This window comes from Zootoca vivipara, chromosome 17 (assembly GCF_963506605.1).
Source record: "Zootoca vivipara chromosome 17, rZooViv1.1, whole genome shotgun sequence".
Taxonomy (NCBI): Eukaryota; Metazoa; Chordata; class Lepidosauria; order Squamata; family Lacertidae; genus Zootoca; species Zootoca vivipara.
Window position 1 is genome coordinate 27,163,425 of NC_083292.1, and position 27,801 is coordinate 27,191,225.

A 27,801-nucleotide genomic window follows, 5' to 3' on the forward strand; every position below is an offset into this window, starting at 1 on the left:
TGCCCTCAGGCAATTGGCGGCTTGCCTTGTTTCTCCAGAACACCGCCCCCCGGCAACCCGCTCCATAGCACGACGTGTGCATCGTGCGTCAGACGTGCAACGCATGCGCACAACAGACGCCCCGTCCCCCGGCGGGGTGCCTTCTGGTTTGACGCACCGGGCAGCCGCTGGGTGGGAGAGTGTGCATGTTGCGGGAAGTGTGGGTGGCAAGGAAGGAGCAGGCAGGGATTGGCTGCCATTCCTGCATTGCAGGGGGTTGGACTCTTATGACCTTTGAGGTTCCTTCGAACTCTAAAATTCTATGATTGCCCTAGAAGGGCTTGCTTTGCGGGGGGCGAGCACCACGTTTTCTGCGGGAGCTCTTACCAGCACTAGTCAGCAATGCTCCTAGCAGCCAGCAGGGGGCAGGATTGTGCTACTCTGGAGAAACAAGGCGAGCCGCCAACTGCCTGAGGTCAAGTTTCTGGTTTCCGGAATGCAGCAGCAGCAGCAATGAAGAAGGTTCCCCCTTCCCCCCTCCTCTTCTACTCAGTGCCAGCTAGGGGCCGATGGGAGTTGTAGTCCGAAACAGCTGGAAGGTCCCAGGGTGGGTGAAGTGACTTCTCTGCAGTTTTGGGAAGCGGCCCTATACAAAGTCAGACCATCTAGCCCAGTGTTGCTTACACTGACTGGCAGTATCTCAGGCCCAGAAGGCTCTTTCCAGCCTTGCCTCAAGATGCCAGCGGTTCAGACCCGGCCCTAACCGCAGGCAGAAATGCTACTTAGCCACTTATTCCCTAGAAACACTTAAATGTGCCGCCTTCTTCTCCCCAGCTATCCGGAACTGTCCTGCATTCAAGTGTGTGCCCACTTGCAGCCTGCTTCTGTAAAAATCCTTCCCTTTCACATGCAAAGTGGGGCGCTCTGCTGCTCAGCCCCTGCTCCCTGGCCATTCCCCTCCCTGTTCAGGCCTCTACGCTGGAGGGTGTCGGAGTAGAGACCAGTCCTGTCTGCCTTCTGCCCAAGACCCTTCTTGATAGCCCATGGTATGCAGTGGTTAGAGCACGAGGCTAGGACCCGGGAGAGACCAGGGTTCGAATCCGCCCTGCGCCCTGAAGCTCTCCGAGTGCTGCTGCCTTTCAGCCTAATCTACCTCACAGGGAGGTTGTGGGAATTAATGAGTTGGAACCATGTGCATCACCTTGAACTCATTGGAGGGAAAGGCGAGATTGCAATGCAATCAAAAAATTCTGGCCCGTCCATTCAGCCCCCTCTGAATAGGTATGCCTGGCATTTCCCAAAAGAATTAACACTTGCAGATTGGAGAATTGGGACCCCAGTCCCCCTCCCCTTTTGCTTGGGTCAGCACCCTGCCTCAAATCACTCTCGTTTGCCTGAAGCTGCTAGGCCCCACTTCCCTCTTCCCCACTCCCTGGGTGGCTATTTCCCCCCCCCCCCACACACACACCTTGTTAGAAAATGAAAACCATCTCCATAGCAACCAGTCTTGTTGAAGAGTTAGTGGGGGCGAGGGGAGGGAAAGATGATGGGTAGCAGTGAAGAATCAGGGGTGCTGAAATCTGCAGGGCTTAAAGGGGTGGGGATGGGCCCAGTTCCTCTGCCGAACTTGACATTGGCTTCGGTGTCCAGTAGGGGAGAGGAGGAGGAGATGTCTCCAATGCAGAGGTCCGTTGGCATCAGCCCTGGGAACGGGGTGCTGTTTGTGCCCAGTCTCCCTGGCAATGTTGCAAAACACTTCACAGAAGAATGAGGAAAGAGAAGGGGAAGCGGAGCTTGGCCTGAGGCCCCTTCGGCTCTCTTGCATAACCCTTCCCAAGGGCTTTCAGTAGCCCGTGTCCAATGCTCCCACAGGGACTAGAATCTTGCTTCCCTTCATAGAAGGAAAAGCGCAGAACAGTACCATAGCGCTGCTCGCTCTGTTCTGCCTTGGTCAGACCCTGCCTGGAGTCCTGTGTCCAGTTCTGGACACCAGTTTTAAGGAGGATATTGACCAAGCTGGAAGGATGATCAAGGGCCTGGAAAACCAAGCCTTATGGGAATTGGGGATGTTAGTCTGGAGGAGACTCAGAGGGGATAGGATAGCCATCTTCAAATACCTGAAGGGTTGCTACACAGAAGGTGGAGCAAGCTTGTTTAGTGCTGCCCCAGAAGGTAGCATCCATTGGATTCAAATGACAAGAAAGCAGATTCCGTATAAACGTTAGGATGAACTTTCTGACTGTTTTGGCAGTGGAACGGACTGCCTTGGGAGGTGGTGAGCTCTCCTTCACTGGAGAATTTTGAACAGAGCTCCGGTGGCCATTTGTCAGGGATCCTGTAGCTGTGGTTGGGTTGAACCAGATGACCCACAGAATCCCTTCCAACTCTACAATTCTGAGATTCAATGAATTCCACCTTGGCCCAGGCAGGGGGCAGAGGCTGTGAGGTAGTCCTCTCCATCCTAGAGGTTTGACTGCAATAGAATCTGTTTCTTATGGGGAAAACAGAAGCTTCAGAGTAGCTGGCCATGGGCTGTGGGCCGAGACTGAGTAGGACGCAGCCCATAAGCACGCAAAGGGTTTTATTTTTATTGAGGGGAATAAAAAGTCCAGACTCCTTCCTTCCCAGCCGCCGCTGGATCCCAGGCAGGCCCTACCTGCAGCTCCCACCTATTCCAGCCGAGTGCCAATGTGCCCCCCTCAGCCCCACACTGGGCTCAGGACCACTGTGGGTTCATGTGGGTCTTGGAGGGGGGGGGAGAAACAACCCTGCAGAGCAGAATCTGCTCCTTCACAGAAACCCAGGCTCCACTACCTGGGCGGCCCCTGGCTGCCCAGGTGTGTGTGTCTCAAATCTATGAATGCACAGAGAGAAAGACGTCTGCATGTTAAGAGATGCGCCTGGATGCGCTGGGGTTCCTTAATCCCACCCGGCTCTCACCTGAGCTTTGTGATGTGCCACAAACGGGGTGGGGGTGGTCTGAGCTCAAAGCTCCCCTTGGCTGTAAGGTTACAGCACCAGCCTCTGCCTCCCACCCACCACTCCAGCCTTGGAAGCACTCCTGCCACTGTCCACTTTGGGTGTCTCTGTACCTCCCAGGTGTCCCTCCCAGCCAGAACAAAGGGAATCGGAGGGAGGACTGGCCCGTTCCTATGCCAGGGCCGACCTTGGGAGCCTTGCTGCGTTCCTACACGCTCCCTCATTGACCTCTGGGTGCCCCAAGGCGCTCCTGGTCTTCCTCCCTGGTCCCAGAAGGCTGCAGCAGGAAGGCTAGTCCTCCTTCGGGGCAGGCAACAAGTGTGGAAATGTTGTTGCTGGATCCCACCGGGGCCTCATCCTGCAGCGTGCTTGCCGTTACAGTTAATACAGCCTTGGGGGGTCTCCCTTCAGTTGGGTGCCTGTCCAGATTCGCCCAATGGGACGAGCTCAAGGGTGGGTGGGGGGCACCGGCCCTTGCCCCCGCTCTTCCGCCTTCCGCAGAGTGGCCTGCACGGTGTCAATGAGGTGCTGCAGACCAATCAGGTAGCCGTCCTCGTGGTTCCCGGGCGCCCAGGCCACGCTGTGCTGCAGGTGGAGGTTTTCCGGGGCGGGTAGTGTCTTGCCAAAGTCAATCATCCAGACGCTGGCTTGGCCCTTCCGGTCGTGGAGGAAGAGCAGGGAACTGCCAATCACCTGGGTGGGTGTGTAAAAAGTAGTGCTTTTTAGGAACCTCGGGTGGGCAGCTCAGAGGGACGGCAGCCGGCCGAGGGTTTTGCCCCTCTGGTCTGGCTGACCGTTCCGAGAATCCCAGGATCCCGCCCGTAAATCTGTTTTCTCTACAAGATTATCTTGGTCTCTGTTGCCTTCAGGCAGGTTGGGTTTCCTCTGGGCATATGCAAAGCACTTTTTCCCTTCCTCATGAGTCCAGCTAAGCTGAGAGTCAAAAAGCAACAAATTCTGCCCTGTAATTGCCTCTCCTCCTAGAGTTGCAGATTGCTTTTCCCCTCCAAGCAGGGCACTCCCATTCTGTCTCCCGCCACCCCAACGGCTACTTTAAAATAACCATTAAAAATTATATACTGTGCATCACAAGATCTCAGGCCAGTTCACAGAAAAAAAATACAAGATAAAAACACAAGGAAATAATGCAAGATAAAAAACACAAGGAAATAAAACAATTAACCACAAAACAATAGCTCCCTGCTAAAAAGCCTATTCTTCCCTGAAATCAACATGGCTAAATTAAAATGCTTTAAAAATCAAACGAAATAAAAATGATGGTAAACCAACCAGGTCTGGCTTGAAATCAGCGACAGACCTGAGCACTAGAGTTCCTTCTTTGTTCGGGTTTTCATCTCAGCCTTCATTTGTCTGTTGGAGGAGGGGAGGGTGCTCCTTAGGGTTACCCCCAACCCCCAGTCGTCACCCCCCCCCACTACTTCTGCAAACCAAACATCCCCTTGGTGTTTCAGTGGCCTGGCTCGGCCTGATTCCTACATTTGCGCCTGGAGTGTGAGCCAAGAGCTCCTCTCATTTTACAAGCCGCAGGGCGGCCCCTGGAGGTGCTCAGACTCTCAAGATGTACCTTCCTGGATCAAATGCAACAGCTTTGGCAAGGTGACAGGAAAGGAGGGCGCCAAAGAAGCAGCCGTTCCCTCAGGCTTTGGTTTTAGGAGCTGGAAATGTGAAGGGCCCGTCCTTGGCAATTGCGGCTAAAGTCAGTTTAATAGCTGCGTCTGTGGCAGGGTTGGGGTGCCATAATAAGCACCTGAAAGGAGCTTGCTGGATCAGGCCATTTGGGGCCCACCATCCCGTTCTCATAGTGGCCAAGCAGAGGCACTGATGGGAAACCCACAAGCAGGATTTGACACATCAAGAGCAACTCTCCCCTCCTGTGGTTTCCAGCAACTGCGATTCAGAAGCATTGCCGCTCCAGCCGTGGAGGCAGAGAGCACAGCCGTCCTGGCTAGTAGCCGTCGCTAGCCTGTGAATTTGGCCAATCCCCTTTTAAAGCCATCGCTGGCACTTTCGTTTAACGCTGTTCTGCGTAAAGAAGGACTTTCTTTAACCTATCCTTTAACCTGAAAAGGACCTAGGAGTCTTGGTAGACCACAGACTTGACATGAGTCAGCAGTGTGATGCAGCAGCTAAAAAAGCCAATGCAATTCTGGGCTGCATCAATAGGAGTATAGCATCTAGATCAAGGGAAGTAATAGTACCACTGTATTCTGCTCTGGTCAGACCTCACCTGGAGTACTGTGTCCAGTTCTGGGCACCACAGTTCAAGAAGGATACTGACAAACTGGAACGTGTCCAGAGGAGGGCAACCAAAACGGTCAAAGGCCTGGAAACGATGCCTTATGTGAGGAATGGCTTAGGGAACTGGGTATGTTTAGCCTGGAGAAGAGAAGGTTAAGGGGTGATATGATAGCCATGTTCAAATATATAAAAGGATGTCATGTAGAGGAGGGTGAAAGGTTGTTTTCTGCTGCTCCAGAGAAGCAGACACAGAGCAATGGATTCAAACTACAAGAAAGAGGATTCCACCTAAACATTAGGAAGAACTTCCTGACAGTAAGAGCTGTTCGGCAGTGGAATTTGCTACCAAGGAGTGTGGTGGAGTCTCCTTCTTTGGAGGTCTTTAAGCAGATGCTTGACAGGCATATGTCAAGAATGCTTTGATGGTGTTTCCTGCTTGACAGGGGGTTGGACTGGATGGCCCTTGTGGTCTCTTCCAACTCTATGATTCTATGATTCTATCCTGAATCCCCTGACATTCAGCTTCCCCTCACATCCAGGCAGTCTACTGTTATGTTGCGTGTCACCTTGTCTAATTTCTCTACTCCTCTTTTTAAAGCTGTTTAGGTTGGTGGCTCTCCGGACAAGCAGGGCCTTTTGCTCAGGGGTGATGGGAGTTGTAGTCCGGCTGCACCTCGGAGGCCACCGGTTCCCCAAACCCACCCTAGAGTGTGCATGCTGAGGGAGAGGGAAGCGAAAAGCCACTGAAGAGGAAGAAGAGGGGTCACAGGTCCTGTCCCTGTCTTCACACTGAGCCACAAAGCACCTAGGTTTTGTCCCACAACTGGGGAGAGTCCCTCGCCTAAGGGAGGGGGAATCCTTTTGTCATATTCTGCAGCACCTCCCTTTCCTCTCCAGAGGCTTCCCCCTAGAAGGGTGGAGGGAGGATCCCATCGGCTTAGGGTTAGTTGGTAGTATAAGAATAAATGGGAACAATAAAAATAAAAATCTATTTTTCGTGTTTGTGAATTTATACCCTGGTTTTCTACATGAGCAGGTGCACTCGAAATCAAAAGAGGACAGAAGAAGAAGAAGAAGAAGAAGAAGAAGAAGAAGAAGAAGAAGAAGAAGAAGAAGAAGAAGAAGAGGAAGAAGAAGACCTAAAAACAAAGTACAGTGGTACCTCGGTTTATGAACACAATTGGTTCCGGAAGTCTGTTCATAAACTGAAGCGTTCATAAACTGAAGCGAACTTTCCCATTGAAAGTAATGGAAAATGAATTAATCCGTTCCAGATGGGTCCGCAGTGTTCATAAACTGAAGCGTTCATAAACTGAAGCGAACTTTCCCATTGAAAGTAATGGAAAGTGGATTAATCCGTTCCAGATGGGTCCGCGGAGTACTTAAACTGAAGCGTTCATAAACTGAAGCATGGGTGTAATTGGTTCTGGAAGTCTGTTCATAAACTGAAGCGTTCATAAACTGAAGCAAACTTTCCCATTGAAAGTAATGGAAAATGAATTAATCCGTTCCAGACGGGTCCGCGGTGTTCATAAACCGAAAATTCATAAACCGAGGTGTTCATAAACCGAGGTTCCACTGTATAACAAACAGCCACAGTTAAATACATCCAGCAGGTCCTAAGCCAACAACTGTTTGGAAGTGCAGGAGAGACACACACTTGCAGGGCCTTTTCCTCCTCTGTCTCCCATTCCTGAGAACCAACGTTTAGAGTGGCAGACCAGGACCTAGGGGAGACCAGGGTTCGAATCCCGCCTCAGCCACCATGAAGCTTTGGGCCAGTCCCTGCCTCTCAGCTTAACCTACCTCACAGGGTGGTTGTGGGGATTAAATTGGGGGGGGGCGTAAACCATGTATGTATACCATCATGAGCTCCTGGGAGATAAAGGTGGGATTTAAATAAATACAATGAACAATTTATCCTGCCCGTCTTAACCTCCCCCCGCCTTGACAGCCTTACCTCGTGGGTCTTGAAAAAGGCAGACTCCTCCAGTGCCTGGCGCATGCTCTCCAAGCGGGCTGCGTATGTGCTCTGCAAGGCAAGTTGGAGCACTGAGGCTTTGGATGGGATCCTCCCATCAAGGCCAAGCCCCCCCCCCCCATATACACCTGTGCCCCTTGCTAGGAGAGGCAGGTCATGGAAGCCACAGGTGGCATGGAATTCAAGGGCAGAACAGGGACCTGTCTAAAAATGTTTCTGCTACACGGGCTGCTTTTTCAGTCCCAGGTTGGTATTTTCTCATGGGCAAACTTATTTTTAAGAAAATATATATATATATTTATTCGTACTTATCAAAAGATATGCAAAAGTTCATACCCAATAGTATCTTTTTTATAATACACCATAAATAAATATAGTACAGTTGTACCTTGGATCCCGAACGCCCTGGAACTCAGATGTTTTGGCTCCCGAACACTGCAAAGTGATTGTTCTGGTTTGAGAACGTTCTTTTGGAACCCGAACTCCCGACGGGGCTTCTGCGGCTTCTGATTGGCTCCAGGAGCTTCCTGCAGCCAATCGGAAGCCGCGATTTGGTTTCCAAACATTTTGGAAGTCGAACGGATTTCTGGAACGTATTCCATTCAACTTCCAATGTATGACTGTATTCACTCGTTAGCATCCAACTATTCTATTTTCTCTAAGCCAATATTTTTCCCATCTTCAAATCCAGATACAGTGGTACCTCTACTTGCGAATAACTCTACTTACGAATGTTTCTACTTACGAACGGAGCTCCGTCCACCATCTTGGATGCGGTTTAGATAGGATTTTTTCTACTTATGAATTTTTAGATAGACTTACGAATTTTTTCTCCCAATGCATTCCTATGGGATTCGACTTACAATTTTTTCGACTTACGAATGTGCATTTGGAACGCATTAAATTCATAAGTAGAGGTACCACTGTATTACAAGACAGGAGTGCCTGGCGTGCTCTGGTCCATGGGATCACGAAGAGTCGGACATGACTAAGCGACTAAACAACAACAATAATTTTCTCGTTCACACAAAAAGAGGTTTCCAATGAAGGTCAGTAATGATTTTTCTCTCATTGAACACGTTAACTTTGCCGTCTCAGTTAAGTCCTCATGGGCCAACTTCTGAGGGCCACACGTGAAAAGTAGGCAGGGCTGGGAGCAAAAAAGTGGGAGGGGCAAGAGCTGTGGTGCCTACCTTGGTATGGCAGGCTACATTCCTACCATGCAGAAGCTAGAGGTTTCAAAACACGGGAGAGACCGGTCCCTCTGCATGACTGGGCCACAGCAGCTCCCCCAATGAGGAATCTCCATTCCTCTCATTGGAACTCAATTTTGGTGCTGTTGAGGGGGGGGGGTTGTCGTGAAGTGCTAGACCTGGAAAGTTTATACTTCATTCCTTGAAAAGCACCAAAAGTATGCTGGCGAGCAACATTCCTGTGAATATCTGGCGAAGTTCTGTTTCAGGTTGAGAATGCGCAGCCCAGGCACAGAGGACAGGGGAACCCAGTGGCTGAGATTTTGCCCCCTGCTCCCACTCTCTCCCCCCAACCAATCTCACCAGAATGTCGAGGCGGGCCTTGGTGAACATTAGGAAAGTATCCACAATCTGCTCCTTGGTGCGAGTCTGCTTGAAATCCCTCCGCACGGCTCCTCCCTCGATCTGCAGAGACGGAGATTGGGGAGTTGTTGTTGTTGTTGTTATTTATTATTATTATTATTATTATTATTATTATTATTATTATTATTATTACAGTGGTCCCTCGACTTATGAAGTACTCAACTTACAGAATTTCGAGTTACGAATGAAAAAAAATGGCCGCACGCTTACTTTTTTTTGACATCCGAAAGGAAAACCATTGCTGTTTAGATGGGGTGTTCCACTATTTGTTGTTGTCCTTTTTCCTTTGTGTGTGTGTGTGTGTGTGTGTGTGTGTCCCTTTTCCTTCCCTAAGTAGCTATGGACATGTTGGAAATTTATATATGTATATTATGTGAAAAAGTGATATAATATTGTGGAAATTGTAAAAATGGCTATTTCTTTTAAATGTGGAAAATGAATAAAAATCATTGATTAGATGGGGTTTTCTCGACTTACGAATTTTAGATGCAGTTTACTCGACTTACGAATTTTCCCATTTCCGATGCATTCCTATGGGAAACTGCTTTTTTCGACTTACAAATTTTTCGACCTACGAATGTGCATTCGGAACGGATTAAATTCGTAAGTCGAGGGACCACTGTCTTATTATTGGGACCAGCTGGGTAGCTCAGCTGGTTTGTGTGGGGTGCTGATGATGCCAGGGTTGCAGGTTCAATCCCCGCATGGGACAGCTGCATATTCCTGCATTACTGGGCAGGAGTTACTGCCTCCCCGTTTCCCTACCTCCTGCTCCGCTCTCGTCACCACTCACCGTGACGCCCTCGATGCGGAAGCCCAGGGATGCGCTGGAGCTGATCCCCTCACGCCACTGCATGTACCGCGGCTTGGTGACACCGGCCTGGTTGTGCTCCTGGGCGGTGGGGGCCTGCGGGTCGACTTTCACCATCTTCTGGTACAGGTCACGCCGTGCTGCTGGCCGCTGCTGCGCCTCTGACAGCTCATCCTCCAGGTACGTCCTGGGCAGAAATAGGTGTTCAAGGAAGGCAGCACCGTTTCTGAAAACCAGTTGCTGGAAACCACCAGAGGGGAGAGGGTTCTTGTGCTGGGGGGCTTCCCTGAACGAGCATTTGGCCAGCCAATGTGAGAACAGGAGGCTGGACTGGATCTTCTCATTTTCTTAAGGTGTGGTGGAGCTGGACAAGGAGGGGGACTGGCTGCAATGTGGGGTGGGGGGTCAGGGGAAGGGAAAGTGTTTTGTTTGCAGAAGGCCCCTGGGGAAATCCCTGGTGGCGTCTCTTGGTAGGGCAGAGAAAAAGCCTTCCCTGAAACCCTGGGGAGCCATTGCTGCCAGTCAGTGCAGGCAATACTGAGCTATATGTGCCCAAGGGTCTGACTCAGTACAAGGCAGATCCCTCTGGGCTGTCCAGTTAGTGATTCACCCACACACTAGCTCTGCAGTCTCCCACATCTGGCTGCTATTATCGGCAGGCCTGCATCACCAGAAAAAACCCACTTATGCAACAGACAGATGTGAAACACAGACCACTGCTGGCTACCCAGCTACAGTCTCTGATTCCACCTTGCTGACACTGACCTGCGTTGCAGGGGGTTGGACTAGATGGCCCTCAGGGTCCCTTCCAACACTATGATTCCATAACCTTACCCATCCCTGCCTTGCTAGCCTCTTTCCATCTGACTCCAGCTACAAAAACTGAGGCTGGCAAAGAAGTCAGAGACCACCCTGGCTCTTGGGCTGGGGTATTGCTTAGAGGGTTTCTTTTATTTTTAGAGGTCAGTATTTAATTTTGGAGATGCTTAACTTTGCTGTTATTATTTTTCGTGTCTTTAGATCTGATTGTGACTTGTATGGGGACTGTTTAATCCTGCGGTGTAAGTTGTGATGTCTTTTTATTTATTGCTTATGGCTGCTTTCATCTATATACAGTGGTACCTCGCTAGACGGAACGCCTTGCGGCACGAAAAAATCGCAAGGCGACAACGTTTTGTGATTTTTTGGCAGACTCGGAAGATGAAGCTTTCTATGGCCATGCCATTTTTTGGCAGACTTGGAAGACGAAGCAGGACGCCGCGAGGAGAAAGTCAGACCGAGAGCCCGCCCGCCTCGTGCTTCCGCCGCCCGCCATCGCCCGGCTTCCGCAGCAGCCGGATCCCCCTTCACTCACCTTAAGCCTGCCTGCCTGCGTGCGAACGGGCTGTCTGTCTGGTTGAGCGCGAGGGTCCGGCTACTGGGGAAGGAGGGATTGGAGCCTCTCCCTGGCCCTCCTCCTGCTTCCCCCTCCCCAGAGCCTTAAAAACTTCCGGAGCAGCCATGGCGGGTGAGTCGGCACCTTTTTTCCACTCCACCCCCCCCCCCAGGAACGCATTGATTAAATTTCAATGCATTCCAATGGGAAACCGCACTTGGCAGGACAAAATTATGGAACACGAAACGATTCGTGGAACGAATTAATTTCGTCTTGCAAGGTACTACTGTACATATATATATTTGCAATCATGTCAATATCTGCATGTTAAAACCCTGCTGGAGGCGGCTTACAACTGTGGGAAAGCGCTGTGCAAACTGGTCTTTGGTGGTGCCTGTAGGATGTCTGCCCTCCCCTCCCCCCCTCCTGTCCCACCTGAGGTGAAGGAGCCTCCTATGGCCAACCCCGTCCGCCAGAAAGCTGCTGCTCTCACCGAGTGCCCATCTTGCAATCCATGATGCTTGGCATGTCGAGGCCGCACAGCAGGTCATCCATCTGGATGTAGCGTTCGCCCCCCACCTCCACCACCCCATGGTAGGCGGGCACGAAGGGGCGCAGGACGTCGGCCATCAGCTCTGCCAGACAGGCGTCTTCCACAGAGCTGAACTTCTTCAGGATCTGGCCTCCTTCGCTGGGCTTGAAATTCCCTGGGGGGGGGGAGAACGAGGATAATCAGAAGAAGCAGAGGAAGGGGAAGGGAGCACAGCAAAAGACCTGCAGCGGCTGGATCGAGCCGAAGAGTGGGATGTGTGTGCACCATCCAGTCCGGCATTACGGCCGGATACACCAACCGGAATCCAGGACCCGAGGGCAACAGCAGCTCTCCCCTGATTTGTGCTTTTCGGCAACTTGCAATCGTTAGACACATCTTCTGCAACCTTGGAGGGAGTCCACAATTGTCCCTCTGCTTGCAAAAGAGCATAAATGGCCTCGGTCCAGTATACCTGAAGGAGCGTCTCCACCCCCATCGTTCTGCCCGGACACTGAGGTCCAGTACCGAGGGCCTTCTGACAGTTCCCTCGTTGCGAGAAGCCAAGTTGCAGGGAACTAGGCAGAGGGCCTTCTCAGTAGTGGCGCCTGTCCTGTGGAACGCCCTCCGATCAGATGTCAAAGAGAAAAACAGCTACCAGATTTTTAGAAGACATCTGAAGGCAGCCCTGTTTAGGGAGGCTTTTAATGTTTAATTGTTTTATTTCATTTTTCTGTTGTAAGCCACCCAGAGTGGCTGGGGAAACCCAGCCAAGTGGGCGGGGTATAAATAATAAATTATTGTTATTATTATTATTATTATTATTATTATTATTAGAAGTGGCCCGTCTATTGCACACATCTATTATCATTTACGCAGCACATCGTTAATCTATGGAACTCGCTCCCGCAGGGAGAACAGGAGGCTGGACTAAAGACGGGCCCTTGGTTTCATCCAGAAGGGCTCTCCTTAGGTTCTTTACCTCCATGAATTTGTCCCGTCCTCTTTTAAACTCATCCAAGTGGGTGAAACTGAGACCAAGTGCTTAAGCTTGCCCGAGAGCCCTGCCCTGCCACACGGAAGCTCCGGTTTGTGGTCCTGGGGAGGCAGAAATAAACTGCGGAGAAGGGAAAGGGCTGCCCGCCGCATCCTCGCATCCAGTGGCTCAGGGGAGGCCCCCACACCCTGCTTCTTCTAAGCTGCAGTGGGGGAGACCCCCCTGGCCCTGATTCCTTTGCAGCTGCTGCCTTGGCCACCTCCACTCCTGGACCCAGCTTGCAACACGCCCGTCCCCCGTCCCGTAGTGGTACCTTCATGGCCAGCCAGCTGGACCCAAGAGCTGCGTCTCCTCAAGGACCAATGCACCATCGTGAAGAACGTCTTCCAGGACTTGGTCTAGGAAATATTCCAAGACAGGGACCGTTACGAGACGATGGGGGAACATAGGAAGCTGCACAGACCCAGGGTGTCAGGCGGGGGGCTTTTTATTTATTTACTTGTTAATTTACATCATAAAATGTATGCCTCTTGATTGTAGAGAACCGCAAAGTGGTTTACAAAAAAAAAAAAAGATGTCAGAAAATTTAAATAACAATAGGTTAAAATTCACATCAGCTTTCTAAACATCTGGGTAGGCCCCTGCCTAAACAAAAAAATTTTTTAGAAGACACTGAAAAGAGTATAGTGAAGGCACCTCCCTGATATCAATCGGCAGGGAGTTCCAAAGTATAGGTCCTGCCTCACTAGAAGACTGAATTCTTACCACTGCAGAACGGGTATTATGTCGCCCCTGTAACAGCCAGTTCTGCAGATTGAAGGAGTCAAGTGGGCACATATGGAGTCAGGCAGTCTTGTAGGTAAACTGATCCCAAGTTGCTAAGGGTTTTATATTACTATTGCTATTATTATTTATTAAATTTGTATACCACCCTTCATCTGAAGATCACAGGGCAGATAACAACGTAAAAATACAACATGAGAACACAAAATACAGTACATTAAGAAAACCAAGAACAATAAAACGAAGCTCAGCTGGTTAGAGCGTGATGCTGATAATGCCAAGGTTGCAGGTTCTATACCCATATGGCAGAGGTTTCCAACCTTTTTGAGTCCACGCGGCTCCCTTAGCCAACTGCCTTCTTTCTGCGGCACCCCTGTGGGGCTCAGGAGCCCAGTTATGTCACCCCATTGCCTGCAGAGCTGGCAGGCTCTCGCTCTTTTTCAAACACCCTCCCATTGTGGAGTGTTCCCTCAGCCTCCTCTCCTCTCCCCTCTCATTGGGAGTCCTCCGGGCAGCTGCTGCTGCTGCCATCCCTGGTCTCTGAACACCATTCGCCTGGGGAGTTTATAGCCAGGGCTGCTGCAACAAACAGCCGGGCAAACCTTTGGGAGGCAGAGACAAGAGGGGGCATCAGAGGGAGGGAGGGAGGGAAGGAAAGAGGGACAGAGGCCAGTGTTGCCCGCAGCACCCCTGACCATCATCCAAGGCACCCCAGGGTTGCCTTGAACACTGGTTGAAAACCACTGCCACACATTCCTTCCTGCGTTGCAGGGGGTTGGAGTAGATGATCCTCAGGGCCCCTTCCAACTCTACAATCCTGTGGTTCTACACTCCCCAACACACAGCGCAGCTGGTAGAGCACGAGACTCCTAGAAACACATTGGACGTGGCCAGTTAGCAAAGGGGCAACCTGCGTGGCTCTCTCTGCCCTTACCTGTGTTCCCAGCCCTACCAGGAGATGCCGGAGGGCATTGAACCTGGGACTTCTGCAGGCCAAGCAGGTGCCCTGTCCACTGAGCTACAGTCTCTCCTTGACATAGGGAGGATCCTGCCTCACCCCGAGACACCAAGTCTAGACCACTCGTTCCTTTAGCTCAGGATTGTTTCTACTGATGGGCAGCAACTGTCTGGGTCGCAGGCAGGGGCAGGCTCAGCTCCACATAGGACCCTCTGTGTCCAAAGGTCCTTCCCCAACATTTGGGGGCCTCTGCAGCCCACGTCCCCACAGGTAGCAGCAGTTCAGAAGCCAGGGAGCCTCACATTCCTAGGCTTTGGAAAACAACCAGAAATCATTTATTTACTTGTTGCATTTCTATCCCCTGCGTTTTTCCCCTACGAGGAGCTCAACGTAGTGTGCATTGTTCTCCCCCTCCCAACATTCAACCCCAACAACCCTGTTAGGTAGGTCACTGCTGAGAGGAAGTGACTGGCCCGAGGTCACCTGGTGAGCCTCATGGCCAAGCGGGGATTTGAACCCCCCCAAGCCTGAGTCCTTGCTTAATTCCCACAACAACCTGCAAAGTAGGTTAGGCTGGGAGGCAGAAACTGGACCAAGGTTAAGCCAGCCTCAGCAAAGCCATGCCATTGGTGTGTGTGTGTGTGTGTGTGGAGAGCCTGCATCACACTCCCCTGCCCCACCCCTCAGTTAATTCTGTGTCCAGGGCAGCTGTCTATCAGCTCCATCTGGTACACAGGCTGAGACCCTACCTGCCTGCACTGTCTCTCCAGAGTGGTGCATGCTCCTCTAGATATCTCCCACTTGGACTACTGCAATGCACTTTATGTGGGGCTACCTTTGAAGGTGACCCGGAAACTGCAATTAATCCGGAATGCGGCAGCTAGACTGGTGACTGGGAGCGGCTGCCGAGACCACGTAACACCTGTCTTGAAAGACCTACATTGTCTCCCAGTATGTTTCCAAGCACAATTCAAAGTTGGTGCTGACCTTTAAAGCCCTAAACGGCCTCGGTCCAGTATACCTGAAGGAGCATCTCCACCCCCATAATTCTGCCCAGACACTGAGGTCCAGTGCCGAGGGCCTTCTGGCGGTTCCCTCGCTGCGAGAAGCAAAGCTACAGGGAACCAGGCAGAGGGCCTTCTCGGTAGTGGCACCCACCCTGTGGAACGCCCTCCCACCAGATGTCAAAGAGAAAAACAACTACCAGACTTTTAGGAGACATTTGAAGGCAGCCCTGTTTAGGGAAACTTTTAATGTTTAATAGAATATTGTACTGTATTTTAATGTTTGTTGGAAGCCGCCCAGAGTGGCTGGGGAAACCCAGCCAGATGGGCGGGGTATCCTATATAATAAAGTGCAAGTGTCTCTGCGTCCAGTATTCCCTGTGTCCCTGGGTTTGCGCTACTGCGCATGTGCCCCACGGACACAGGGATTGGAGCGCAGAGACTCCACGCGCGTGCGCTCCCCCCCCTGCCTCCTCCAACCGCCGCTCCCGGCCGGACACTGCCTCACTGCAGGGCACGTCGGGGAAGCGAGGGTGGAGGCCGGCGGAGGTGAATGGGGGGGAGGAAGGGCGCCTTTGAGCCCGATGCCGCCAGGGCGGGGAAGGAGCCTCTCCTCCCCGGCGTAGGTCACGGGGTTTGGAGAAGCGCAGCGCAAGCGCTTCTCCTGACCCCGGGATGTCTCCTTCCTGTCGGCGGCTGGGGGAGAGGAAGGAAGGAGGAGAAAGGGCTGCTTTCTCCTCCTTCCTTCCTGTCCCCCTGCCACCGACAGCAAGGACAGGTCCCGGGGTTCGGAGAAGCGCTGCGGGATGTTCTAGCGCCCGTTTACTCAACGGGCTGAATTACACTAATAATTACCCAGAAGCCAACAAGGCTGAACCCTGACGCTGGACCTGCTCAGGACTGGCCCTGAGAGCAGCCCAGAAAGCAAGAGAGGCAGAGAACAGGTTTTCCCCCCTGGGACCCAGCAAAGACAAGCTGAGAGAGAAGAGGCCTGCCAAGCAGAGGAGGAGGAGGCTTGTCAGGTCTCCCCTCCCCCTCCCTCCCCTTCATTCATCAGCATTTCTAACCACAGCCAGAGGAAACCCGTCTTGGTCGAAGAGGAGGAGGCAGCAGTGTTGAAAAGAGGAAGGGAAAGGCCTTTGTCAGGGGGAAAGAGCAATTTGCCTAGCAACGGGGAAATCTCGGCCGAGCTGCTGTGCAAGGAGAGAGGTGTGCTCTGGCTTGCATGGGCCAGTCGTGCAAGGAGGAAGGGTGCCTGAGCTCGCGGCACGTGCAAACAACTCGCCGTCGCACACCCAGCTGCTCTGCACAGCAACCACCACAGAATCCTACTGAGGCCACTGCTGCTGCTGTTGCACCAGAAGAGCTTTCTCGACCTGCACAAGAGCAAGGCAGCTGGGCTGGCAGCAGAGCCACAACATCCTGCCCGGGGCTGTGAGTTTGTAGAGGTCGGTCCTCTACCTTCGGCTGGAGGCTCACCCCAGCACAGTCATGCTTTCCGGCCCCCTCCAGGCAGGCCTCCCAGCTTGCACATTTGCTGGGGGCATCCTCAGGTCAGCCTGACTCAGGCGCGGCTCTGACGGAGATTTGACACCCGCCAGAGAGAGGCCCTGATCCTCCTCACAGCAGAATCCCTGGAAATGCAAGATCTCTGGCCAGGAATCTCTAATGATCCAGGACCACAAAACAAACGTTCTTTGCGGTCCTCTTGCAAGGGTGCCTCCCCTCTTCACACGCACAGGCTTAATAAATAAATATTACTCTTCTTCAATCTGCTTACATTCCTCCCTTCCTTCCTTCCTTCCTTCCTTCCTAGGTGGGATTCAAGGCGGCTTACAGCGTTTGAACACGTCAATAATTAAAACACAGCAATAAAAGCTAGTTAAAAACAACCATCAAAATACCAGAAAACATTTAGAACCAGAAATTAAAATGCAAGTTTGTCCTGACAGCAGCCCAGTGATCAGTCAAGCCTGCAACTTAGTTTTCACAGGCCTGTCTGAATAAAATAGTTTTAGTCTGCCAGCGGAAGGAAGACAAGGAGGGAGCCACTCCAACCTCTTCTGAGAGGGAATCCTACAATTTGGGAGCAGAGGCTGTGAATGCGACCAGGGCAAAAGGCTCCAGGCCTATGCTCTGCACCAGCAGAGAGGAAGTTCGCTATGGAACCGCTTTTTCAAGCTGACTGTAGCTCTGACTCATCTGCAGTCGTGCCTGGAAGCCTCTGTGCTTCATCCTTTTCGTGCCTCCTACACTGATATGTTTTTCATATCAGCAATATTATGGATGACGACAACCTTCCTGCATTTTATAAAGCAGCACTGCACCTTGCTGACCCCTATACAGTGGTAGCTCGGTTTGCAAACTTAATCCATTCCAGAAGTCCGTTCTTAAACCAAAAACGTTCTTAAACCGAGGCGCGCTTTCCCTAATGAGGCCTCCCGCCGCCGGTGCCCTTCCACCGTTCGGATTCCGTTCTTAGACCGAGGTAAAGTTCTCAAACCGAGACACTATTTCCGGTTTTGCGGAGTTTGTAAACCAAATTGTTCTTAAACTGGACTGTCCTTAAACAGAGTGTTGTGTATTGAGTCAAAGGATTTTATATCTGTATTATTATTGTCTGTATTTGCATTAGGATAAAGTAACTGCCTTTTGGTTCCAGAGGGTACAGCTACTATTGGTTCATTTAAGCTGCTGTATTTGGATCCTCTGTCTTATTGGTTTCCTCCAAAAGGCAGCACTGTGATTGCTTGATATTGTTCCCTCCAAAATGTATCCCTTCCTAGCTAGTCCCCTGTCCCTATAAATGTAGCTTTCCTCTCCTCAGTCTTCAGTCTTGTTCACTTTAATAAAGAGCTGTTACTAGAGAACTGTCTCCAGCATGTTTTGTCAAGAGAGCTGAAATCACAAACCCCACGTCACAACAACTGGCGACGAGACAGCTGCCAGTAACCCCACAATCAGCGGAAGCACAGACTATTGTCACACATAAAGGGGCGTTCAGAGTTAACAGATTACAGTTCGGAGTTTGTGTGGCCCCAGGGATTTTTCAAGGGCTCATGGAACGCCTGTTAAGAGGTCTGCCGGGGGTCTTGCCATTTTTTGATGATGTTTTGATTGCTGGAAAAGACCCACAGGAACTGGTTGCGCGTGTCCGTGCAGTGTTGCTCAAGTTCAAGGAGGTGGGGTTGCAACTGAAAAAAGAAAAATGCAGTTTTGGGGTGCCAACTGTGGATTTCTTGGGGTTTAAAATTGATGCATCAGGCATCCACCCCACAGATGCTAAGATTAAGGCCATCATCGAGGCACCACGACCACAGAACAAGACGGAGTTGCAGTCATTCCTGGGACTTATTAACTTTTATCATTCGTTCTTACCCCAGAAAGCTTCGGTAGCTGAACCATTACATAGACTATTGCAGAAAAAGATTGTGTGGCGATGGGGGCGGGAGCAGCAGAAGGCTTTTGACTCCTTGCGAGGAATGCTGAGTAGCGGGAGCGTCCTTGCTCATTATGATGAGTCAAAGCCGCTGGTCCTGGCATGTGATGCCTCTCAATTCGGTCTGGGGGCTGTGCTGAGTCATAGGGAACCGGATGGGTCGGAAAAGCCCATCTCTTTCTATTCCCGTACGTTGTCGCCCACAGAGCGCAACTATGCTCAAATTGATAAAGAGGCGCTGGCTATTGTGTCCGGAATCAAAAGGTTCTATGATTATTTGTACGGTCGCCATTTCTCCATTGAAACGGACCACAAACCACTGTTAGGGTTGTTCAACCCAAACAAACAAACGCCACAAATTCTCTCCCCCAGAATGTTGCGTTGGTCAATATTCCTGAATGGGTTCCAGTACACCTTGACCCATGTGCCGGGGAAACAGTTGTGCCATGCTGATGCGCTGAGTCGATTGCCCCTTCCTGGCGGGAGCAATGAGGATCCTGCTCCGGCGGAGCACATTATGATGCTAGAAACACTTCCGGGGGCTCCTGTAACAGCTACGGATATAGCTGAGAAAACTAGGAAAGATGCTGTTCTCTCCCGTGTGCTCACTTGGGTGGGGAGGGGGTGGCCAGGTGGTCCGCATGAAGAAAAATTCAGGCCTTATGCGACAAGGCAGCACGAATTGTCCATGCATAAGGGTTGTCTCCTATGGGGAGATAGGGTGATAATCCCAGCACCACTGAGAAACAGGGTTCTTGAGACGCTTCACATGGGACACCCGGGAATGGTCAGGATGAAGTCGCTAGCCCGATGTTATGTGTGGTGGCCTGGAATGGACCAGAACATAGAACAATGGGTACGAACATGCAAGGCATGCCAAGAGGTGCGGCCAGAAGTGGCCAGAGCACCAGTCCACTGGTGGGAGCAGTCCAGGACTCCCTGGAGCCGGCTGCACATAGATTTTGCTGGGCCATTCCAAGGGAAGGTCTTTTTGGTTATCGTTGATGCATATTCCAAATGGTTAGAAGTGGCGATGGTCCCTAGCATGGCATCAGCTGCCGTAATCAAGGTGTTGAGGCAGCTGTTTGCTACCCACGGGTTACCTGAGACCATTGTATCAGATAATGGGGCAGCTTTTGTATCCCAAGAATTCAGGGCATTCTTGGCTGATAACTTTATGAGGGGTCACATCCGCGCCCTTTCACCCATCCTCCAATGGGCAGGCTGAGCGCATGGTAAGAACAGCCAAAGAATCCATTGCGCGCTCAATGGAGGGTAACTGGTCGGCTCGCATTGCGCGAATGTTATTTTTGCAGCATGCGACGCCGTGTACTGCGACGGGCAAGTCGCCAGCCGAGCTGCTCTTAGGTAGAAGACTGGTAACGGTGCTGGATTATGTCCACCCAGATAAAATGCCAAACCGTAATTCAAGAGCAACCCCCCAGGCTGAGACTGACACAACAAGGTATCTCGCCCCTGAAGATCTGGTCTGGGTGAGGAACTATTCACGAGGTCCGCGGTGGGTGGCCGGTGTGATCACCCGGGCTAGTGGACCTGTGTCCTATTATGTGACCTTGGAAAATGGGCAAGTTTGGAAGAGACATATAGATCAGCTGAGGCGCCGGGCGCTCAGCAGGGAGGAGTCAGATAATTCATCCCTGGCTAATGACGCACAGCTGCAAGACCAGAGTGAAAATGGTCCAGAGGTACAGTCACCAGGGGCTTCAGCAAATGAACCAGGGTCTGCTAGTCCTCATGATGACGAGGTACAGGTCGGGGACCCTGAGATGTCTGGGACTCCATCTGTTCCTGATGAAACCCCTATAGCAGCCCCTCCACCACAGGTAACACCCAATCCAGAACCTGCAACACCTGTTGTCAGGAGATCTGGTAGAAGTTGTAGGACCCCACAGTACCTGAGGGATTACGTCTGCTGTGCTCACTAGGGGGGGAGGGGTGTTGTGTATTGAGTCAAAGGATTTTATATCTGTATTATTATTGTCTGTATTTGCATTAGGATAAAGTAACTGCCTTTTGGTTCCAGAGGGTACAGCTACTATTGGTTCATTTAAGCTGCTGTATTTGGATCCTCTGTCTTATTGGTTTCCTCCAAAAGGCAGCACTGTGATTGCTTGATATTGTTCCCTCCAAAATGTATCCCTTCCTAGCTAGTCCCCTGTCCCTATAAATGTAGCTTTCCTCTCCTCAGTCTTCAGTCTTGTTCACTTTAATAAAGAGCTGTTACTAGAGAACTGTCTCCAGCATGTTTTGTCAAGAGAGCTGAAATCACAAACCCCACGTCACAACACAGAGGTACCACTGTATTAAGATCTTGGGTGGTCGCAGTGGGAAACGTTGCCTGCATTTTGCAGCATGTGGGGTAGCCATGTACCCGGGGCAATGATAGCTAGTGGGGAGGTCTGGCAATGAGTTCAGGCAGGTCAGGTTAAGAGAAGAGGCCTCAGGTGCATCAAGGCCATCGCACAACCCCCTGACCCCCCTCAGCCTTTGGATCTTGGGTGGCCAGGCCAGTCAGCACCCACCCTAGTCTGCTGTGCTGTTCTTAAAAGCCAGGCTGGTCCTGAAAAGTGTTATTATTATTAATATACTCATCTGAGTCTCTGTCCTCCTCTATTATGGCAGATACTTTCCCACCTTTGGGGACCTTCATATTGCATTTGGTCATGTCAGCATCTGAAGTCTCAGACAGAACTCCATCTATTTCTTACGGAAGATCTAACCTCGCAGATTTGCTTTTTGGTTCCCGTATTCCTTGCACCGTCCCCTTGCTGAGGCTGTATAATACTTTTTGTTTAGATGTCAATAGGATCCACTCTGCTTCGTTTTTGTCCCGGGGCGAATTATGCCGCCATTTACAGACCCTCCAAGTGGCCCTATTTTTCAGGGACAATCCTGGATTTATGGAAGCCATCCCAGTTTCTGATTTGATCCTGGGATGTCCCACTTTCCCTTAGGACACCCCTATTTTCATTGGAGAAATGTTGGTGGGTGTGGTGCTATGCAACCCCCAAGCCATCCAAAGGCAGCCCTGTATAGGGAAGGTTTTTTTTAATGTTTGATGTTTAATTAAGTTTATAATAAAGCAACCCAATCAGGGTATAAATAGCAAAATTATTATTATTATTATTATTATTATTATTATTATTATTATTATTATAGAATAGGATAAGGGACCCAGGTGGCGCTGTGGGTTAAACCACAGAGTCTAGGGCTTGCTGATCAGAAGGTCGGCGGTTCGAATCCCTGCAATGGGGTGAGCTCCCGTTGTTCGGTCCCAGCTCCTGCCCACTTAGCAGTTCAAAAGCACCTCAAAGTGCAAGTAGATAAATAGGGACTGCTCCGGCGGGAAGGTAAACGGTGTTTCCGTGTGCTGCTCTGGTTCGCCAGAAGCAGCTTTGTCATGCTGGCAACATGACCAGGAAGCTGTCTGCAGACAAACGCCAGCTCCCTCGGCCTATAGAGCGAGATGAGCGCCGCAACCCCAGAGTCGAACACGACTGGACCTGATGGTCAGGGGCCCCTTTACCTTTACAGAATAGGATGTCCCAATTTCCATCGGAGAAATGTTGGAGGGTATGCATTTAGCATTCCAGCTAGCCACACAAATCCCATTATTATTATTATTATTATTATTATTATTATTATTATTATTATTATTATTATTATCATCGGCTTTTTTTATATACAAAAAAGAACTTAAAGCAAAATACAATTTAAAAAATGACATCTATTTAAACCAGCATAAAACTTAAGGTAAAATCTTACTTTGCCATGGGCTCAGTGGTACAGCCCCTGCTTTGCATGTAGAAGGCCCCAGGCTTACGGCTGAGAAGGAAATCGGCGGGCCTTGAGGCTGGGCTCTCTGCCTCCTTGGGGGGGGGGGCACGATTCCCCTCCCTCCCCTGCTATCTTTACCCCCAACTGCCTCCTCCCTTGCCTCACCTTCCGCAGCACCCGCTTCTTCCCCAGGGGGCTCCTCTCCTCGGCATCGCTGAAGACGTCGTCCGACTCCTGGGAGGACCCCCCCAGCGAGGAGCAAGTCGATGAGCCCGAGACAGAGCGGTCAAAAGGGACGGGGGTTTCCTGGCTTCCAGGAAGGGGTGGCTGGCTGGGCCCTGCTCCGGCAACCTCACAGGGAGGCGTGGCCGGCGGACCTTGCAGGCCGTTGCTGCTGGGGGAGGCACCCGAGGGTGGGGATTCCGCCCTCTCTTGGGGGGAATCCCTTCCCCTGCCACATGCCAAGGCTTCTGATTCTGAGGGGGGACCCAGAGGCATATCAGGGGCCTCCCAGTGGTCTGGTTCAGCGGCAGCAGGTGGAGGAGGGATGCATTCCAGGCTGCGATAGCCTTCCATGAGGATGGTCAGGCCCCACTTGAGTCCACTGGGGAAGATTGCCTGCTGAGATGAGCTGGAAGTGTAGCTACCCAGGCTTGGCTTCATTCACAGCTTTCTGTAAGGGAACAAGAGTGTGTGTTACTGGAGCAGGGCAAGCTGGAAGGGCAAGAGAAGCAGCTTGTGTGGCCATCCAAGCTATGTTCTGGTTGCCTCGCCTCAAAACGGATATCGCACAGTTGGAAGAGGTCCAGGTGAGGGCAACAACATCTAATCAAGGGTGGTGGTGGAGCGAGTTCCCTATGCAGTGTTGGGGACCTTTTCGTTCAGAGAAAAGGTGAGAGGCGGCTTGATGAAAGTTTATTTTAAAAATTATGCATGGCATGGAGGAAGTGGACCACGGAGAAAGGCTTTTCTCCCCATAACAAAGCTAGAACTCCTGGACATCCATTGAAGCTGAACGTTGCAAGTTAGGATGGATAAAAGAAAGTCCTTCACGCAGTGCAAAGTTGAACTATGGAAAATATGGAAGAGAGGTCTATTATTAATGGCTACAGTTCATTGGCTAGTGAGTTCACAGGCTCCCTCTCTGAGCGCAGCACATGGGCATTCTGGCAAAATCTTTGATTGGTGGACACTAGTAGAGTTTCCAGAGATTTGTGGGAGGGTTTTTCCGGGGGGGGGGGCGATGTATTTCCTTGCAAGTATAGGATTGCTCCTTCCAGCAATGCTTGAATTACAGGTGGAAGACTAAACAAAATTTAAAAATTCCTCCCAGGAGCACCTTAGAGACCAACTGAGTTTGCTATTGGTATGAGCTTTCTGAAGAAAGAAGTGTGCATGCACACGAAAGCTCATACCAATAACAAACTTAGTCGGTCTCTAAGGTGCTCCTGGGAGGAATTTTTAAATTTTGTTTCGACTACGGCAGACCAACATGGCTACCTACCTGTAGGTGGAAGACAATTTAGCTCCTGTTTTTATTATGTCCCACACTTACTAAGATTTTTTTGGGGGGGGGGAATGTGGACTATATAAACAAGACACTACAGGAAAAAAATATCAAAATTTTCAGAGATGAATATTCTTTTGAACTATATACCCATTGTATGGAAATTGACTAAGTGACAGCAAAAATAGGGACAGCCCTAATGGTGGCCAAGAGACTGACGTTGATTTACTGGAGGAATAGAGATACAATTCCCCTTAATCAATGGCTTGACAACATGGCAATACTGGCAACATATGAACAGAAAGCTTATGGACACAGACTTTCTTTGGATAAATACAGTACAATGATAGAATGACACCACCATAATGCGTTTAATTAGAGGCGAATCTGCGTACAAGGGGGAGGTTCAAAAGATATCCACATGGTGCTCAGAGAACAATATGCACCTAAACATTGGCAAGACAAAGGAGATGGTGTTGGACTTTCGGAGGAAGAGAGGGGAGCCAGCCCCGTTGTATATCGGGGTGGGGGGTGGGGGAGGCTGTGTGGAGAGAGTCTCTTCCTTTAAATACCTGGGAGTCCATCTTAGTGAAGACCTAACTTGGAAGGTCAATACAGCCCAGGTGGTTAGGAAGCCCAACAGAGACTTCATTTCCTTAGGGTCTTGCGAAAGAACAAGGTTGGACAGCAACTGATGATTTCCTTCTATCGGTCCACGATAGAAAGCGTTATCTCATACTGCATTACGGTGTGGTATGCTGGTTTGACAGCCATGGACAGAGAGTCCCTACCGCCCTCGGGCAGGAGATATAGAAGCATGATAAGCCGCAGCAACAGGTTAAAGAACAGTTTCTACCCATGGGCCGTGAGGCTGCTGAATGGAAGACAGCAACATTGCAGCTGAGAGATTGGGGGGGGGAGGGGGGCTCGTTTAATCTCACTGTAAACAAGTGGTGCAGTGACAATAAAGTATTTCTATTTCTTTTTGGAATAACTGGTCATGTTGTGCGGATGATCGTCTTCCAAAGCAACTACTCTATTCCGAACTTAAAAATGGAAAGCGTAATGCTGGTGGTCAACAAAGGAGGTTTAAAGACTGTCTCAAGGCAAATCTTTATAAATGTAGTATAAACACTGACAACTGGGAAACCCTGGCCTGCGAGCGCTCCAGTTGGAGAACAGCCTTTACCAAAGGTGTCATGGGCTTTGAAGGAACTCGATCTCAGGACGCAAGGGAGAAACGTGCTAAGGGGAAGGCACGCTTGGCAAATCCACACCGTGATCACCTCCCGCCTGGAAACCAATGTCCCCACTGGGGAAGGACGTGTGGATCCAGAATTGGCCTCCAGAGTCACTTACGAACCCATTGTTAAAACTATGTTTATGGAAGACAATCGCCAAAGAAGAAGACACATAATATATTAGGTTATTGATAACTATGTGTGTGTTAGGACAATAAGATTATATACATCTGTATACTAATGTATCGAAATGTAGCTGAGTCCCCCCCCTTTTCATTCTCATTCAGATTCTTTTCTTCTTCTTTTTTGTCACTCTGTCTTCTTATAAATGAAATGCTTCTATTAAAATATTATTATTATTTTTTAAAAAAACTTGGCTCCTGGTATTTAGAAGGCTCCCAGGGGCCGACATTTGGTGGGAAATTGGGAAGTAATGCTCATTAGCTTAATTATGGGATATTGGTCTCCCCACACACCCCACCCCATTTGAGCACTTTTTTTGCTTTTAAAAAAAGCAACATAACTTGCACCATACCACCTTTGAGGATGGGGCTGCAGCTGGGAAGTGGAGCCCAGGCTTACTGGCATACAAAACCCATGAAGATGCTAGTCCTCAGTGCTCTGAACCGGGTGCTGATTTAAACTCCTTGCCTGGTTCACATGCAGAAGGTCCCCAGGCATGGGCGTACCCAGGATCAAAACTAGGGGGGGGCAAGGGGAGGGGCCAAGGCACGGAAGGGGAGGGGCCACAAAGTGGGCGGGAACAGCGAACTCGCGCTCCGCCGGGCTGTGCCCCTCCCTAGAAGCAGGGCTGGTGGGCGGAGGCGCCGCGCTCTCTGGTTCCTCGCCGCGCTTGGCCTTGCCAGAGGGCGCGCCGGGGAGCTGGAGGGAGGGTGCGGCGCGGTGCGGCGGGAATGGCGAACTCGCGCTCCGCCGGGCTGTGCTCCGCCTCTGCCCACCAGCCCTGCTTCTAGAGTAGGGCAGCTGCCCTAACTTGCCGCATGGTGGGTACGCCCTTGTCCCCAGGGTCCATGCCCAACAGCTTATTCTAGGTAGGGCTGGGAAATTTTCCCTTCCTGAAACCCTGGAGAGTCACTGTCAGTCAGTGCGGACAACACTGGCCTAGATGTACCAAGGACCTGGCTCAACCTGAGGCAGTTTCCTCTGTCCTATAGAAATCAGCCCTTCATTCTGGCCCATGAGGACTGGGGCCTTGGTTTCTTTTTAGGGGAAGGCCATTTGCTTAGTGGCTATCATCACACACGCATCGCATGCAGAATTATCCCAAGATCAATCCCGGGCATAGGCTCACAGAAAAGACCATTGTTCCACCTAGGCCAGTACAGTTGACACTGACTGGCAGCTACATTCCAGGGTTCCAGGCAGGACCCCAACCTGGAGACTGAACCCTAAAATACAATAAATAAATACAAAGCTAGGTGGGGAAATGGTACCTGATATTCCGGCCCGGGGGGGGGGGGAGAGAGCACAGTCCCCACGTCAGCCCCCTCCTACCACCCCCATAATAGACCACACAGAGCTAGTTGGGCTGAGCTTTGGATTCACTACAAAGCAGGCTTCCTCTGTTAAATACATGTCATAGCTGCAGGGTGTGGTGGTGGTGGTGGTGGTGGGGTATAGACCCCAAAGTGCCCTGCAGCTTTTTGATGGGGCGGGGGCGAGTTCCCTTCTTCTGATCTATCAGTCCCATTATCTGCTCCCATTTTCAACAAATTTAAAGTAGGGGAAGGGTTATTAGGGGTCAAGCGCCTTCCGAAGCCACCCGCTTCCCTCCCTCAACCTCTTCTCCTTAGTCCCCCAAACTGGAGGTGCAGTTGTTGCTGGCAGCTACTGGATAGCAAGGCAAAGGCACTCTGCACAGCCTCAGAAGCGCTCTCTTCCTCCTCCAGACACAGCTTGGACTTCTTTAGCAAGAGATTCTGATCCCTGAAAGCCTACTCCCCACCCAGCAAGGGAAATGATGTCACCCAAGGGAAGGGAGACCCCACCCTGAGAAAGACACGCTGCTCCCACCCACCCCACCCCACCCAAGCTCCAAAAAACCTAGCGAGGCTCTCAGAGAACTGAGCGCCCGAAGTCCGGATCACTAAACTGGGGCAGAGTTGCACCTCCTCCTTCCATAACTGGCAGGCTTTGGGGGGGCTTTCTTTTTCTGCGTTCCCCTCCCCCCAATGGTGGCTCTGGGGGCTCAATGAGTCTTCCTGGCTAAGCCGCAGCCTCTGCTCTAACCGCTAGGCACCACTCCCTTCTTCCTGTGCCCGCTGCCCAGTTCTCACCTGGAGAGCGTGAGATGCGCTACGGGGCGCCCCTCTTAGCCCTTCCCATCCTGGCCCCGCCGCGGATCTGCCTGGCCGGACATGAAGAGGCGGGGAGATAAACGGGGCCGGGTTTGGGGAGCGGGGAGGGGGCGGACGGATAGCTGACGAAGGCGCCCCCCTAGGAGAAAAGCTTGTCTCGTGCTGCCCTCTGCCGGACATTGGCGAGACTGCACCCCCTCGCGCAGAAGAAGGGGAAAGCTTCGCCT

The 27,801-nt window shown here is 51.0% G+C and overlaps 1 protein-coding gene across 1 annotated transcript; it reads right to left on the reverse strand.

The window, feature by feature from the left end:
- Positions 1 to 2,221: 2,221 nt before the first annotated feature.
- LOC118075739 (inositol-trisphosphate 3-kinase B) lies at positions 2,222 to 27,625 on the reverse strand. The gene is made up of 8 exons (XM_035097937.2): positions 27,554 to 27,625; positions 22,674 to 23,181; positions 12,840 to 12,924; positions 11,494 to 11,707; positions 9,608 to 9,812; positions 8,755 to 8,856; positions 7,178 to 7,249; positions 2,222 to 3,651 (listed from the first exon to the last, which is right to left on the reverse strand). The coding sequence occupies exons 2-8, from the start codon at positions 23,169 to 23,171 to the stop codon at positions 3,406 to 3,408; spliced, it is 1,422 nt and encodes a 473-aa protein (XP_034953828.2). The 5' UTR covers positions 23,172 to 23,181; positions 27,554 to 27,625; the 3' UTR covers positions 2,222 to 3,405.
- Positions 27,626 to 27,801: the final 176 nt, after the last annotated feature.